Source organism: Pituophis catenifer, unplaced genomic scaffold, assembly GCF_029215685.1.
Source record: "Pituophis catenifer annectens isolate HBS135680 unplaced genomic scaffold, rPitCat1.0.hap2 SCAF_4, whole genome shotgun sequence".
Classification (NCBI taxonomy): Eukaryota; Metazoa; Chordata; class Lepidosauria; order Squamata; family Colubridae; genus Pituophis; species Pituophis catenifer.
This window is the reverse complement of record NW_027256884.1, coordinates 57,093,215-57,111,058: the sequence shown is the minus strand read 5'-3', so window position 1 is coordinate 57,111,058 and position 17,844 is coordinate 57,093,215. Positions and strand designations below refer to the sequence as shown.

Genomic DNA, 17,844 nt, shown 5'->3' with positions numbered 1-17,844 from the left:
GCCTTCAGGTGCCTCAGAAATAGCCTGACCCCTTCCTCTCTGTGGCAGCCCCTCAAATATTGGAATACTGCTATCATGTCTCCCCTGGTCTTTCTCTTCATAGACTAGCCATGCCTACTTCCTGTAACCGTTTTTCCTATGTTTTAGTCTCCAGTCCCCTAATCATCCTGGTTGCTCTTCTCTGCACTTTTTCTAGAGACTCAAATCTTTTTTATAATGTGGTGATCAAAACTGGATGCAGTACTCTAGGTGTAGTCTTACTAAGGCTTTATAGAGTGGTATTAGTACCTCATTTGATTTTGATTGTATCCCTCTGTTAATGCAATTTATGATTGTATTGGCTTTTTTGGCTGCTGCTGCACACTGCTAGCTAATATTTAACTGGTTGTCCACTAAGACTCCAAGATCCCTCTCATAGTTACTAATATTAAGACTGGTTTCATCCAGTGTATATGTGTACTTTTGGAGTCTCTTACCTAAGTGTAGGACTTTACTTTTCTCTACATTGAATTTTATTTTGTTAGATAGGGCCCAGTGTTCAAGTCTGTCAAGATCCATTTGGATCTTGAGCCTATCATCTAGGGTGTTAGCTATTCCTGCCAGCTTAGTATCATCTGCAAATTTGTTAAATTCCCCTTCTATTCCCTTATCTAAGTTGTTTAAGAAGCTATTGAAGAGTACCGGGCCTAAGACGGAACCTTGTGGCACCCCACTGCTTACTTCCCTCCATGTGGACATAAATCCATTGAGGACTATTTGTTGAGTACAGTTTGTCAGCCAGTTACAAATCCATCTGGTGGTGATGCTATCTATCCCACTTTTTTCTAGCTTACCAAGAAGTAGGTTGTGGTCTACTTTGTTGAATGCCTTGCTGAAGTCTAAGTATATTATGTCCACAGTATTTCCCTGGTCTACTAATTTAGTCACTATGTTGAAGAATGAAATATGATGCAGTCATTGTCTTGAAAGAACCAAATGTTTGTTCTTCAACATTGAGGGAATAGAAACAGGACAGATTTTGACCATGGAATCAACATCAGTAGAAATATTACATCATGCAAGTTGCACATTTTGCCTCACTCTTCTCTGTTGAGGTCTTGTTGAAGGTGAGTATTGTTATTTTGAGGAATTCTCACAGTAATTAGTCTTTGGCACATATTCTAGAGTTGATCCTTCATTTGTTCCTGCCTTCTCATTCTTGTGATTCATTCATCCTCCTTTTCTTCATTCTCTAGTCTTCATTTTCTTCTTCTCCTTGTCCTTGCTGCATCCCAACAATATATGGTGTCATCTCGGGATCATCATGTTTCTTTCCAAGTGTCATTATTATGGCAATAATATTTCAATTTATTTTTTTTACCACAATGTTCTAGGTTGTGGTTCTTACCTCAGAAAAGTTTAGAATCTTTGCCAGATTCTCCGCTGAATTGTAGGAAGCTTTCGGAGATAGTTTAAAATTAGGATCATGTAACCTCCTCCGGGATAGGGCAGGTCCGGTCTACCTGATCTCTGGTAGCCAAAGGGCATCCTCCTCCTTCTTCAAAGTCCAACTTTTCCTTCCAAAAAATGTTACTATTGATACCTTCATTGTTAATTCTAGTGGTTTTATCTATTGACATTAATGTGATCTTAATACTTAATTTTAGCCCCATGTTTAACTGTAGTTTTAGAACTTCAGCTTGTAGATCCTTTGTGTTTTAGCTTTCAGGATAGTATGATCAGCATAATGCCATAACAAAGATCATTGATGATTTTCTTCCAAGTTTAAAACCAGGTTCATCCTTTTTTCAATACAATTTCTCTTAATATTTATTCAGCATATAGTGAGTAAGATACATTGCTTATCAGTTTGCTTCTGGGTTCAAATCATGGTAGTAGTAATTTATATGTTACTAAAACTGTCATTGTCATGAACTTTACCTAGATGAAACAGTGCTTCCTAGGCCAACAAGTTTTGAACCAAGATACCTCAAATGGACTAATTTACGGAATGTGTCCAAAAGCCCCTGAGAGGGGTGAGGTAGTGAAATTTGGAAAAGTTGTGGCTGCTTTAGTATTACTGGCTGCTACTGCAAAAAACAACAGATACGTATGTATACAGATTGTTTAAAAATGATATTAACACTGTAGTACACAAATTTTAACTCAGCACTGAAGGTTTTAAAAGATCAAGTGGCAAATATCATGGTCTGCGAAGGGGTAGCAAAGCTGCTCAGAAGGCAGCCATCGCAGCCTGTCCCTTTAAGCACAGCAAAATTTAGTAGCCATGAGCTGCTGCTTTCCTCTAAGTCCCATCCGGAAAGCGCTCTGGCAGAGAGAAACAGCCAGGTTGAAAACAGTTGCCGACCCGGAGAACACATGGAGCAGCTCCATATGCTCTTCAAGTCAGTGGTTGCTTCTCTCCACTGCTGCTTTTGCTGGGAGAGTGTCTTTTGCAGCACAGTGAGCCTCAGGTGCACGGGGAGACGCTCCACATGTTCTCCCGAGACAATGGCCCAATCCAGCTGCTTCTCTCTGCTGCACCGCTTTACGGATGGGACAGTAAGGTAAGAACCTTACCTAAACAGCTTCAGCCCACATGCACCCGTGTATTGGCCCCCCGCGCCCTGCTTCCCCTCACCCGTGCTGCCACTCCCACGGTCCTTTGGCTGAGCATGGGAAGCTGCAGGCCGGGTAAATTGCTTCAACCTGGGGGGAGGGTATAGTTTGAGGCCAGGGCAGGATTCTCTAGGCGAGCGAGCGTGGGCAGCGAGCATAGATTTCCTGGGGGGAATGCATTCAATGGCCCCAGGGGTGAGATGCAAGTAAAACAGAAACTTACCTAACTAGGGGGTGGCAAAGGCTTAGGTTGGGAGTGAGGAAGCCGGAGAGCAGCTGGGCCACGGGTACCACATGGTCTAGCCTAGGGTTTAGGCGGGCTGCAATGGCTGGGGAGCCAGGAAAGCGGGTGAGCCAGTGAGGGAACCGGAGAGGGCCTAGGCGAGCTGCAACGGCTGGGGAGCCAGGAAAAGAGGTGAGAGAACCAGCTGGGCCATGGACACAACATGGGAAGGCAAGCAAGCTGGCTGGTCCGCAGAGACTGTGTGGTCAACGCAAGCAAGGAGCCAAAGAAGCAACAGCTATGCTGGGGAGGCGAGATGAGGAGTGACTGAGCGGGGTGAGCGGGCAGGGCCAGCCAGAGGTGGTATTTTCCGGTTCTCCGAACTACTCAAAATTTCCGCTACCAGTTCACCTGAACCTGTCCGAACCAGCTGAATACCACCTCTGAATTGTAAACCCTAACTATGATTGGTAAGATATATTTAATGTGTTCTTTGGTAATACATATATTACCAATATCTAAACCTACACTCATCACCTTGAAATCAGCTATTTTGAAATGCTAGTGCCAGTCTCTATTAATATATAGTAAAGCATAAGCATATTCACAAATTTGACATGAGAATAAAAAAAATCACAACTATTAAATTTATGTCATGATCATTTTAAGTTAATTTTCAAATGGCATGCTAAATCAGCATCTCTATAATAAAAAACACTGGAGGTAATATTTTGCATAGTTGCAAAATAAAAAAGTACATTTTAAGAAAATATTACAGTTCAGATATGATTTTTAGCAGTTTTCAATTCTCACAGAACTGAACAAACATTGAAATCAAAACTTTTGTCATTAAGTCTTCTCAATAAATACTGTTCCCTAATTAGGGTCAACATGTTGGTGGCAGAGTTCAAAGACACTCTTTGGGGAAAAATGACTTTTCCCCACTTATTATGCATCTACACCAGAAACTGTGGTATTATACAATTTTGTAAAAAATAAATAAATACACAAATACATAAACACTGCATATATGTTATACTAAATTTTAATTCATTCTTTAAATAATAGGCATTTTGTATCAAAATGTGTTTTTCTGCTGATGGAAAAAAATACTGCTTTTCCTAACTTTCTCTCCCTGCATTCCTCAGATCTATTCAGTGGGTTAGAACTGGGCCGTGGGTTGTTAGCTGTGTAAGTGGCTGGCCAGTGCATGCAGGCACCCACACTCACGCTAACGTTGCGGTGTGGCACAGGGGTTAGTGATCTGTGAGTATTGTGCGGGCGCTAGCATCGCCGCGAGAGTACATACATCCTCCTTGCACTAGCATTGTGTGGATGCTAGCAATGCCGCAAGCATTGTGCAGGCGCTAGCATAGCCGCGAGCGCACATACCACACTCGAGTGAGCATTGCAGCATTGTGTGGGCACTCATGGCCCTGTTTGCATTGCATGTACAATCATGGCCCCATTCATGCATGTGTGGCCCAATTCGCGGAAAGGCACCTGACCCCCCCAATTAGAAGATTGTCTATTAGAGGTACATGTAATGAAACTCAATTTTGAAAATAGAAGATTGAGTGTAGTTCACTAAATTTCTGATACATTAGGTTTAACTGTACTGACATAATGGACAACAAACCCTACAGAACTACAATAATTTCTCTGTCCATTTACACAGTTCCATATAATCCTATAAATTTATGCTCATTGTGTACTCTTTTTAGTTCTATTTCTTCTAGATAAACCTATGTCCATATTAAGTATATTTTCCCAAACACTAATAAATTGCCAGACTAGAAAATACATTTTAAAGGACACTGTAATTAATTTTTAAATAGCAAAAGTAGTGTATACTAAAAGTTTATGGCTTTTCCAAAGATGCTATTTTATAAGTACTATTGTTAATCCATTTTTATATTACAGCACTTCTATTTGGATAACTATATTTCTGAATTCATCAAGTTATGCTAAGTTCAGTCTGTATTTGCAACTATTCTTGGAAAACTTTTTTAAAAATTTTAATTTGGCAAAAAACTTTTAAAATTATTACAATATGTTAATTTTAAGTCTCAGAACAAGTTGTGTAAGTATACATTCCTGCAACATTTCAGTTAAGAAACTACAGCCCTAAAGGGAACTAAACAAAAGCTTTAGTTTAATAGTTGTTATGGTGCTTCTCAGAAAGAACTTCATGAAAACATAAGATCAGTCTGACCCCATACACAAACAATAGAGGAAGCAGTTTCACTCTTCAATTGACAGAAAGAGCACCTAAGATAGCAGTCACTAATACCCGGTATCTGGGTTTGTTTCTCTTTTCCTTCATTTGTACCAATGTTGACAGCATGAACTATGTTATCAATTCAACTTGAAATGATTGTTAATGCAACTGATTTTCAGCTGAAAAACAGGACAAAGGGGATTTAAGATAGCAAACACAATTTTCCTACTGTTAATGCAAACTACCTGTAATACAACCATTTTACTACTTGGATGCTGGTCTTTGACCATAATCAAGACTTGCTTTGATTTGATTTTTTTATCACTATGAGGAAAAAAATGCTGCAGAAAAGTACTTGCATCTTCTATAACATTTTATAAATAAACCCCTATGCTATCATTTATTACATAGTTTGAAATTTGAAATACTTCAGAAAATAATACTAATACTTCAAAAGTTATTTGTATACTGTTTCAAATTTAGTTAAAACATTTCAATTAAATTTCCAAAACCAGCATCAACTATAGCATGTTAGACTGGTTCAGAGACTATAATCTCAGTGAGATACCAGTATATTAGGGATAAACAGTATGATAATATGTCCTCATCCTCAATCACCAAACTCTTCCACAGCTTGCAAGACACACTGATTGTTGAAGTCTTAATTCCTGTGAGTCTAAAAATTGTGATTTAAGACCTTCCACTAAATAAAAATATGAAAGAAAAAAGTCTTCTCATATCTTGGTCTGAACTAAGCTTTTAGTTGTCTTAGTTCAGAAATTTAAGAAACTAAGATGCTTAAGGAACTAAATCAGGAATGGGAGGTAGAATATGAGGCAGGATCAAATTAGCCTAATACTATTCTAGGTTAATTAAAACATGAGGTAGCATTTCAAGAACATCATTTAACCAGCTCATTTTTTTATTAAATACATTGATTCAGTCAGGAAAAGATGTGGTTAAATACAGATTAAAAGTAAGTACTCACACAGTAATATTTTTTTATGAAGCCTCTTATATCCAAGATTAACTTGTTGTTAATCTGCATAGAGTAATTTAAAAGATTTTCATTACATCCTTCTGGATTACAGCATAGCACACTGGCTTTAAACTTTCCACCCTGGAGATAAAAAATGAAAATCAAAATATGGGTATACATATTGAAAACTTTCCAATAGGATCTCATGCAAGAACACATTTTAAAAATATACAAAGTGATACCTCTATTTTAGCAATTTGTTGTTGACAATTGATTTTACATACTACAATGAATACACTGAATATTGTATTGTACTGGAACATTTGCAAACTTGGTACCCAAGCATAATTTTCAATATATCTCTCAGAAATGAGACTAAGATAAATAAAAATTCATAATAAAGAAAATACTGTAGATGGCAGATAGGCATTGAGACTCCCCTTCCTATTTTACTACTTAAAAATTGTACTTTTATGATCTAATCTAACAATTTATGCAGTAAAAACATTAAGTAATTCCAGATGGAAAAAACTACAGAGCTTGATATCTGCTCTTTTTATACTTAAACCATCTGTAACTTATCAAGCCTCTATGCAAGTAACTATTTCATTATCTTCTATCTTCATTTACAGCTGTAATGAAACAAAGTCAAGGATTTACCAAGTATTGGATGATCTCTGTCTGCCTTTTCCTCTCACTTGCTTCCAATAACTGCTTTGTTTTGATTCAAAAAACACAGAACATCTGCTGTCTGTCCAAATTAACTTAAAATAATTACTTTTAATTTAGATAAAGAATTTATTTGCTTTAACTTTCAAGGTTTTCACTACTCCACAGCCTGCTAATTTGCCAATAACTACTGCATGCATAACATTGCAAGAGTGTTAAATAGCTGGCTCTATTTCAAGTTCTGATCCAAGGTCACAGATACATTTTTGGCAATACTTCTGAATGTGAATTTACCCGATGTATCTTTATGTCTGATGTACAAAGACAGCAGGAAAGATAAAATTTATAAAACTGCTACATAAAAGAAAAGAGAAATGTAAAAATACAAATAATTATGCAGGAAAAATAATCTCTTCTAATTAGTTTATTTTAGAATAATTAATATTATTTAAATAGAATTTATTAACTGAGCAGCCTGAGACACAATGTGAAATATTCTGCACAAATGCCAAAATGACATGAAAAAACAGGCAAAATTAATTTGAGGTTAATATATAAAAGCCCATTATTAAAATTCTAATATAGGATTTTTTTCTTTTCCCTTAGTATCTTATCCAAAACAGAGAATTCCATTCGAAAATTGTAAATATCATATACTAACCAAGTACCGAAAGACATTATCATAAATATTTTCTGTCCCACATTTTGGACAAGCAAACTTGAATCTCTTGCAATCTTTATATTTTTCTTCATCAGTTTGCTGAACTGGGCCACCAAACAAATCATATTTTTCATCTTTATGATAATGTTGATGGACTTTGAACTGTGAGGGATCCATTCCTGTTAATAAGAAATATAAACTCAAAGTGTAAATAAAGCAATTCTTTTCCACATCAGCTTCAAATGGGAGTTCCGAAATCCAAAATAGAACTGAATTCTCAGGATGAGATACTTTTTAAAAAAGAATACATTTTCTCATTTTAACCTAGATTGAAGATCTGAGCAATACGATGAAATTACTTATCTTTTCACACAAAATTGCTTTATAAATAAAGCTAGCACAATGCATAATCTATCATGGGAAGTATGCAACAGAACATTTGTTTATGAACATGCTACTTCTAGAGAATAGATTTATTGCTATTTTCTTAAGTGACACAGAGAATTTTGAATAAAATGGTGCATCTTTATTATAAAACAGAATGGCATCATTAAAATGAAAGAGAATATAAAAACCCATTAAAAGAAGCCTGGCTGAACTGTTATTAGACACTTCTTTAAGACTGTACACAACTGCCAACTCAAGACTTCAATGCAGTGGTCGATTTCATTTTGGCTCAGTGGTTAACAGCATGTAGTTTCAATCTAATGCAGTCGTTAAAATTCAGCAGCATTTAAAAAGTCAGAACTGCAGATAAAAAAGCACTTTTGATTACTAGGATCCAGAAAGTTTTTTTAAAAATGAGCATATTTGTTTTTGTACAAATATGTTTTGTATTTAGAAATGTACAATAAGCATCAGGATAAGTTAAAATTCTCAAATAAAGAGTACTAATTTAATAGATAATTTAATTTAAGCATACAGAAAAAATAATTTAGATGAATACTGCTGCAGAGTCAAGCCATATTTTCAAAAAACAGGAAGGAAGGAAGGAAGGAAGGAAGGAAGGAAGGAAGGAAGGAAGGAGGGAGGGAGGGAGGGAGGGAGGGAGGGAGGGAGGGAGGGAAGGAAGGAAGGAAGGAAGGGTAGTAGAAGTAATACGCATTACTCAAGGAAATTTGGCAATATACATTCCATAAGCATTTCTATTTCTAGTGATGAAAGAGAGGAATTTATTCCAGTGAGGAATAAAATTAGGAGTACTTTTTACTGAGTAAGAAAGTCCTTGCCATACACAAACTTGTATTGATAAATATTTCTTTGTTTAAATTCATTGATTTGATGATACTTATATTTGGCATTAAACCCTGTCTAATTTTATGAAATAAAAGATTGGCCTTCTTAAAAAGAATGTTCAATATTCTACTAAAATTAGTTCATGTGTTCATTAGGAGTGCAAGCTACATACTACCTTTGCTGAAGCAATTATAAAATGCTTTTCATACATATCACTATGACTTCTAATTCTATTCTGGAGTGTGGTTGATGAATTGAACTCTGAGAACTGGCGCCTATTTTATCTACTTAATGCTTTAGAAGGACACTGTCATAAAATATTATGTATTTGAATTCTTAAAGTACTATTAATAAAATGGATTGAAATTCTGATTCTCAATTATCAATCACAGATAGGACTATGATAAATTTTATTTATACATACACACATTCAATAAAGAATGCTAATTGAAACATTACTGAAAATTATTTTCTATTACAATATTTTAAATTCAATTTTTTAAAAACTTTGAACTATTTTTACACTTTGGTTAATTTAATAACCAGAGCAGCATAGGTAATCCTTTTGCCGTTAAAAGAAACTAGATACAGAGTTAGCAGTAGAAATGTAGTTATGTCAGTGAAATCCCATCAACAACAATTAATGCCATTAAATCACAATCATGATCCTGAGTCAATAAAGCATTTAAATAAACAGAAATGTAACCTGTTTTAGAAGTATAATTTCAAATAAATAATAACATTGTATTTCTATCACATATTATTTCTTGGGTGTATTAATTCACTTTTGAACAATAATTTCAATATCTCCAAAGTCTTGAAAAAATTAAGTTAGCTAATAGCACATTTCAAATTTACAGAGCAGATTTGAATATCTAAATCCAGAACATTTATTCATTTTTATCTCATGAATGTCTCTGTCAAAATTCATTCTAATCTACTTTCTCACACATGCTGTTTATAACTGATCAAATTATGAGAAGTAAAGTCAAACAATCACTTTAACCACAAACTGATGTATTATGTTGGAAGTCATTTAATTGCAGTAAAAGCCCAATGATCCTTGATCTTGGACAAAATATAAAAATGTAAAATCTCAATTATTATGTAATATTTATTAAATTATATAATAATTGCTAGGATAATTATGCCTCATAGTCATACATTTATATCAAAATTCTATTTAGTCTCAATTGGCAAGATGATTAGATGCATTATTTCAAAAAGTATCTGTTTTTTTAAAAAATAAATTGATTAAAAAGACTTACTTCTGTATATGCAAGTTTAAAGTTAATTATCTTGTAGCTTACTTGATGAAATATTTTGAGAAATAAATTGAAAATGGTGTCTAGTGCTGCCATCTAGAGGTTTCCAATCTGAATTTCTAAAAATAACTATTATTTTCAAGTGATTGAAAATGATTATTCACCCTACAAAAACTCAACTTTAAGAAATATTAAACTATGAAAAATGCTTAGGATATACATAAGGGTTGCTATTTTGTAAATTGATTGTAACATTATACTCAGTAGAAATGTATTTATTTAGCTAAAACAACACCAACCAAACAACAAATAAAGTTCTGTTGTTTAACTCCAACTTTACTTAAAAATTGGAGGTGGGGGAGAATTGGCAATCCTTTGCTCACAAGCCCAATAGATACTGCCCCACTGATCCTCAAAATTTAAACAAAATTTAATTTAAAAATTTAAATGGCCAAAATCCAAATTCACATGAGATGTCATAAAGTTTGTACTCATTTATATTATATTTATTTTAAATGAATGTACTGCCTTTATTTTATAGAAATAAAATAGACCCAGAAATGGGTCTTCGTGAGGTTCGTCATACCAGCGCAGCTGCTTGCGGCAGGATGCTGTGAGGCTCGTTGTGCCGTTGTATGCAAGTGGTGGCACTACTGCAACGAGCCTCGCAGAGTCCTGCTGTGAGCAGCTGCACTGGCAGGATGCATCTTGCGGCGGTGCTGCTGCTTGCATGTGCAACACAACAAACTTTGTGGCATCCTGCCGCGAGAGGCTGCGCCGACACAACAAGCCTCACGAAGACCCATTTCTGGCAGAGTTTGGAGGAGAGAAAAAAAGCCAGGATCTCTGCTGCTTCTGCTTTCCTTGTGCAGCCAAAAGTTCGCAAAAGGCAAGAAGGTGAAATGCCAAGCTCAACCCATACCCACACCTCACGTATTAACCCCACTTCTTCAGTTTACTACTCAAACGACCTTTCCCTCCTGCTGAGGTTTATAGGAATATCTCACAAGCAAATTCACCCACCATTTCACCATGAACCACCCCGCTCCCAACTGAGGGCAAAGCTAAAGTAGGAAGAAGCTACAGCTGTGGCTCCAATCGCCCCTGCTCGCTGGCCTTGAGTATGCTCAGCAAGCACCAACAATGCCTTTTGCAGCAGCAGAGTCCAGAATCGAAGCACCATTTTTGGCTTCTCTGGGATGCTGAGCTGCCCTGAAGGGTAGGGCAAAAAAAAAAAAATTAAGGCATCCCCAAAAATAAGCCTTGGCGCTTATTTTGGAGGTTAAAAGAAATAAGACCAGGTCTTATTTTTGGGGAAATACAGTAGTGAAAAATGACTACCCCATAATTAGGTCTTCAGTAATGAAAAACTCCTCTGAAAGCAAACTATTCACTGAAAGGAGCAACCATCACTGCCATAACCCAAAACTGGTTTGAAATCATCCGCAAAAAGATATTAAAGTTAATAGCAGCTTGTACAAGTTCACATCATTCGCATCAGGTCTTTCTTCAAATGCGATACAAACAAACACTTTTAGTGCAACTCACCTAAGTTTATTCCCTTCAACAAACAAGCTACTTCTCCAATTAGCATAGTTTTATATCCTGGCTGAGAATTCAAATATATCATATCTGAAGGTCACGAGATTAGGATAGTCTGAACAAAGCTATAATATTCCAACTAGATAACTTTCTCATTATCTAATACAAAATCTTCCATGAGAAATGTGGATTAAGTTGGTTTGGATTTCTTAATACAAAATTAACCTTTAAAGTCAGTAATGACACAGGATTTAACATCATGATCTCTATTTAAAGTATCAAGCTGCACTTGGTTTATAATTACTTTATAACCAAAGCACTGATTAACCAAAACACTGATTGATGTTTCATATGTTATTCATCTTTTCCATTAGGTTCCATAAGCACCATCTGATTGAAATATAGGATGCATAGCTAAAGAACAAGACAACTTGTTGTATATGTTAAAATATTGCAATGTATTGTTTTAAGAGCAGTTTGGGTTTACCATAACTGGACTAGTTTCATTAAAGAATTTATGAGCAGTATAAAACTATGGATGTACATTTCTGCTGCTAGTTTAAGATTACAGGAAAGGCCGTATAAGATTTCAATAGATTAGTACAAGTAGTCCTTGATTTACAATAGTTCATTTAGTGACTGTTCAAAGTTACAACAGCACTGAAAAAAGTGACTTATGATCATTTTTCACATTTATGTCGCATCCCAATGGTCATGCTTGGATACTTGACAACTAGTTCACATTTATGATGACTGTGGTGTCCTGGGGTCACATGATCCCCTTTTGCAACCTTCCGACAATCAAAGTCAATGGGGAATCTATATTCACTTAACAGCCATGTTACTAACTTAACAACTGCAATAATTCACTTAACAAATGTGGCAAGAAAAATCGTAAAATGGGGCAAAACTTATTTAACAAATTTTTCACTTAGCAACATATATTTTGGCTCAATTGTGGTCATACATTGAGGACTACCTGTACTATGAGCTTGTTGCAGAGTAATCTTCAATTTTTCAACATCTCACAAATATCTGTTTCACTAGGCCAGATGATTTTAATCATTCATTATTCATGTCATATATAGATGCATACTGTATAAATGTAACCAGCAGATCTTTATTTCTTGATCTCTCCCAAGAACAGGCTTAATAGCATGGAAGACATATTCTCATAACAGATATGAATTCTCACATTTTTGTTCACCACACAGTATCAATATTAAGAATAAGTACTTGAAAAATAAACATTACTATACTTACCAAGCCATGCTGCAATAAGAACAGAATCAATTCCACCTATGGGTTCACAGATACGAGCTACTACTGGATGAATTTGTTGCGACAAGTAATACTGAACATCAATAGTAAGATTTGCTTGTTTCTTCAGTTGTTCTGGAGCATATGCTCTCTGGCTGGCACTTAGATTTGATCCATCCTTCATCAAAAGAATGAATGAATTTACTGACACAAGTTGTATCCCTGCCACCCTCCCCACCCCCCCATTTTCTGGTCAGTCTTGACTTCTGGTAACTGCTTAGACAAATCCATGCAGTTTTCTTGCAACATTTTTTGGAAATGGTTTGCAATTGCCTTTCTTCTTGGGCTGAGAGAGGGGGACTACCACAAAACTAGCTAGGTTGGCAGGACTAGAACCCAATCTCCTGGTTTCTAGTCCATCACCTTTAACTGTTGCATCAGACTGGCTCGCTATCCTTCATTTACAAAGTATATAATAAGGAGTGTAATATTTATTTACCATTAATGTACTATACTGATTAGTTTGTTTTTGTTTCTAAGTGAGAAAAGATACTTTAAAAATAGCAAGAATGCTTTTACCTGACAGATAACATATGACACTGTGTCCCCAGCTTTCAGCTTTCTACCTTCCTGAGAATTCATCCACAAGGAAACATGCACATGAGGCAAGCTTTTCTTGTCCGGGTAATCTTGGGGATCTTTTGTCAATGCCTACAGGTCAAAGAAAAGTGCTACTGAATTATATGTGCCATAGAGAACATTGTAATGTTAAGTGATCCTTTAAAATCTAGTCATAATCACTATTCCTTTTTGACTGCCACTCTAGGAAATGTTCTTAAGTGAACATCAGAAAACCTGTATTTATTTATTTATGTTAGCCACCTATCTCACTGTGAGGCAACTCTGGGTGGCTTACAATATCAAAATAAAATCATAAATATATTTACAATTCAAACAATTGCCATGAAGCCAAGGGATAAATTTGTTTTTTTTTTTTTTTTTTAAAAAATTGCTGTTCAGAATTCCTTTAGATAGGTAGGCGGCTATGTACCGTATTTTTCAGAGTATACGACACCCTTCCCCCCCCCAAAGTAGGTGAAAATTTCGGTGCGTCTTTATACATCGAATGTTGCATATGGGTTTGCCATACCTGGGGGGAGGGAATTGGTGCAGCAGTGGCAACAGGCAGCTGATTGGTGGTATTCTGGGAGGCCGATCCAACCGCCAATCGGCTGCGAAGGCTCCAGCATTCCCCGGCTGAGGCAGCAACGCAGAGGTGGGATTCAGCCAGTTTGGTTGAACCACTTGTTAAAGTTGTGTGCACTTTAGAGAATCGGCTGATCCCACCACTGGCTGGCCTGGGCGCACTCTACATCTTCCTGCCCTGTTCATCGAGCAGTTCACCGAGGATACCCTGCTGCCTGCCACCCCGCCGCCGCACCACCAATGCACCACCGCCTGCTGTACTGCCGCAAGTGAGCCCTTCCTGGATTGTGTGGACTGTGAGCCCAGAGACACGCAGAGAGACAGGTATGGCTTGGCTTCCAGCGCCAGAGAGGGAGGGCAAGGGAAGCCCCCGGATTACTGCCGCCTTTCATTGAGGCGCATGTGGCAAGACGGAGCTCCTCTTGTCGCCCACTTTCCTCCCATTGTGGGCATGGCATGGCTTCCTGCCCCTCACTTACTGCAGCCATCAGGGCAATTTGGGGGTGGCAGACTGTGTTTTATTAGCATGGGCAGGCATGCTGGAACCTGCCTGTTTGTCTTTGTAAAGATAACATCACTAGAATTTTTTTTTTCAGGAGGAAAAGAATCACCAATGTCCTAAAATTTTCAGCTTGCTATTGTTAGTTTAGGGTGGGAGAGGAAGGGTAATCAACTGGCTTCTTCCCGGCAGTTATTTCTCTGCTTTGGCATTGGCCATCAAAGATGAGGCTTTTGTGGGCAGAAGAGCTGCACTGCAATGGAGAAATGGACAATGGAGCACCCAGCTTGAGGGAAGGAGGCTGCTTTCTCCTCTTTCCCTGCTCTCTCGTATTTCCCTCATAATGAGCTAGTGTGGCATGTTACTGTAAAAGGTATACCAGTATCTTGTGTATGAATGTATGAACATGATTTCAATCATAGTGCTCTGTATACTGACAGTTCTTTCTTGCAGAAAAATACTACGGTACCTCCATATGCTACATACAACAAGGATGTGAAAGCAGAAAAGATTAGCATATAAAATTTCTTTTAAACTGGAAGTAGTGAATATGCTGAGGAACATGGAAACAGCAGCGGAGAAACATTTTGGACCAACTCCAACTGAAAAAATGATAAGAAAGTGGAGGAAACAGGTGGATCAGCTGAAAAAAGTAAAAGATACTGTAAAAGTAAGCACAACTTTTGTGGGCTTGTTGCAAAGTGTCCACAGTTAGAAGTGAACATGAAAGAATGGATCACACATCACCAGAATAATGGCTTCGCAGTTTCTACAATAATGGCAATATATGAAGCCAAACGCATTGCTGTAGAGAAAGGCATTCAGGATTTTACTGGATCACCATTGTGGTGCTTCAGATTTATGAGGCAATATGGCCTTGTTATGCACACTAAAACTAAAATTGCGCAAAAAATGCCAAAAGAGTATGAATCTAAGATTCTGTCTTTTCATACATTTGTAATAGATGCTAGGAAAAAAAATAATTTTGAAATTGGCCAGATTGGGAATATGGATGAAGTCCCGCTAACCTTTGATGTACCATCTAATAAGACTGTTGATCTGAAAGGTGCCAAAAGCATAACCGTGAAAACCTCAGGACATGAGAAAACACATTACACGGCTGTGTTGTCCTGCTGTGCAGATGGCACCAATTTGCCACCAATGTTAATTTTCAAAAAGAAAACCTTTCCAAAAAGAAAGTGATTCCAAAAGAAGTTATGCATGTTCATGAGAAAGGATGGATGGACAAAAATGGAATAAGAGTATGGGTTGAAAAAGTGTGGTTCAAATGTCCTGGAGCACTTCTGAAAAAAACTGCTTTATTAGTGCTCAACCAGTTTAGACCACATACCAGCCAGTTGCAACCTCTTGACGTTTCCATCAACAAACCATTTAAAGTCTATATGCGAGAAGAGTGGAACAAATGGATGGCTGCTGGTAATCATGATCTAACACCTACTAGATGAATGAAGAGGCCCACTATCACTCAAGTTTGTGAATGGGTTAAGACATCATGGCACTCAGTGAAGGACAAAATTGTTGCATCGTCATTCAAAAAATGTGGCATTAGCAATGCCTTAGATGGAACTGAAGATGATATCATATAGAAAATAGCGAAGAAAGTGATATCAGTGATTGTGAGCAATTGAGTTTCATAAATTCTGACACTAGTGATGATGAGTTCTTGGGGTTTCCAGAAAATTAGAAGAGTGCTTGAACCTTAAAGTCCCTCCTCATTTGTTAATGACAGTGATGATGGTTCTTAATACCGCTGTTGACTTTACATGGTTGAAATATTATTCTGCTATATTTTATTAAATATATAACTACATCATTTGGTTCAGAATATTTTTTTTCTTGTTTTCCTCCTCTAAACCTAGTTACGTCTCATAGTCAGGTGCGTCTTATAGTCCAAAAAATACGGGTATATGTGCTCAATTGATTTTAGAATATTTGCAGATTGTTTTTAGGGGAATAAATATACAAAATACTTCAAAACAACCAAAGCTATTGAACATTTTTCAAATGTAACATTAAAAATTCATATTAACATAGCTTATTTTCTCTCCAACAAATAGTTTGGGATTCCTAACCATGATGTGGTGGACATTCACTGTTAACATGTATTTAGATATGCTTATATATACAATATACATAGGTAGGGGAGCATTATTATTCTATTATGACCAGTAGCAATGTCAGCTTGAAAATAAAAGCAGGATTCTCTCTTCTGTAAAATCTTCATTTTTACCTTTGTCCTGTCTACAATTATGATTTACTCTACCCTTCTGCTGTAAGTCATTTACAATTACAGTAAGCGGAGAAGAAAATCATGATTGTCAAAATGAAGTAACATTGTACTTATTCTTTCTCCTTTCTAGAAAAACATGCTTTCATTTAAACAATGCATCCAAGACATATTGTGGGCATGTCCAGAAATATGTCAGTGTGCTGAAATATGAGTTTATAAGCAGCAACAATACACAGGCTGAGAAATATAGATTAAGGGAGAAAATTTTAGAGATAATATGTAAAATAATACAGAAAAAAACAGACTTTGTCTGGATTATTCAAGTTCTAAATATGTTTAATTCTGAACAGCCCAGAGAAATCCTCCAAGACATACATTTTTACATGCTCATGTTAGAATGATAAAATATTTGTAGAAGATTTCTGAACCATGTGGCTTTACTATGAAGGTAGTTACTATCAACATAAGAAATGGACACCAACGTTCCATGGATATAATCAAACTGATTCATATATAATATCAACAAACAATATTAATCACCTTATTGATTTCATATTGTTTTATAGGAATAAGATTATTTGTGACATTTTCTCCAATTTCTATTAGTCTTCTTTGGATGTTTTCTACAATTACGTCTCGAGATTGGTCAGAAAGAATCTGGCCAATTATATAGCTGTAAAAAAAGACATAAGATATGACACATTAAGATAATATACCTTTAGAAAGTTCACAGCATATTCATAAATCCCATTAAGTTGCTCAGAAAGTAAAGAAAAAATGCCTGTAAATTTTCCACAAAAATTACTGGTTGCTACCAAACTGGCATGGAGTGTAAGCTAATAGCCAATAATAAAGTCACATCTCTTCTTAAATTTGTTATAACTGACTGTATTAATCAATTGACCATTTCATCAATTTAATTCTCATTAAATATTTGCCAGCTATAATTGCAAATTTATTAAAATATCAGAAAATATGCGATATATTTTTAATTATTCAATGAATAAAGAAAGCTAACTAACCTCATCTAACTGTAGAAAAATGAAATAAAATGGATATGCAAATCAGTAAGCATATGCATTTTACTCTGTTCTTTCCAATCACATTAAAAAATTACATTCTCAACTTCCTCTACTACGTTAAGCTTTTACACATAGCTTCCTCAATGAAAACTTGCAGTGAAATTTTTCACTAATTGAAGCTTTTCTTAATTCCTTACAAAATTCAGTAGTTT

General features: G+C 36.2%; 1 protein-coding gene across 1 annotated transcript in view; it reads right to left on the bottom strand.

The window, feature by feature from the left end:
• POLA1 (DNA polymerase alpha 1, catalytic subunit) overlaps positions 1-17,844 on the bottom strand; it is a 568,283-nt gene that overhangs the window by 288,716 nt on the left and 261,723 nt on the right. The window contains exons 30-34 of the mRNA XM_070943339.1: positions 17,151-17,283; positions 13,234-13,365; positions 12,658-12,832; positions 7,352-7,530; positions 6,031-6,162 (exon numbers count right to left, since the gene is read on the bottom strand). Coding sequence (XP_070799440.1) covers positions 6,031-6,162; positions 7,352-7,530; positions 12,658-12,832; positions 13,234-13,365; positions 17,151-17,283 — 751 coding nt within the window. The remainder of the gene's footprint in view (positions 1-6,030; positions 6,163-7,351; positions 7,531-12,657; positions 12,833-13,233; positions 13,366-17,150; positions 17,284-17,844) is intronic.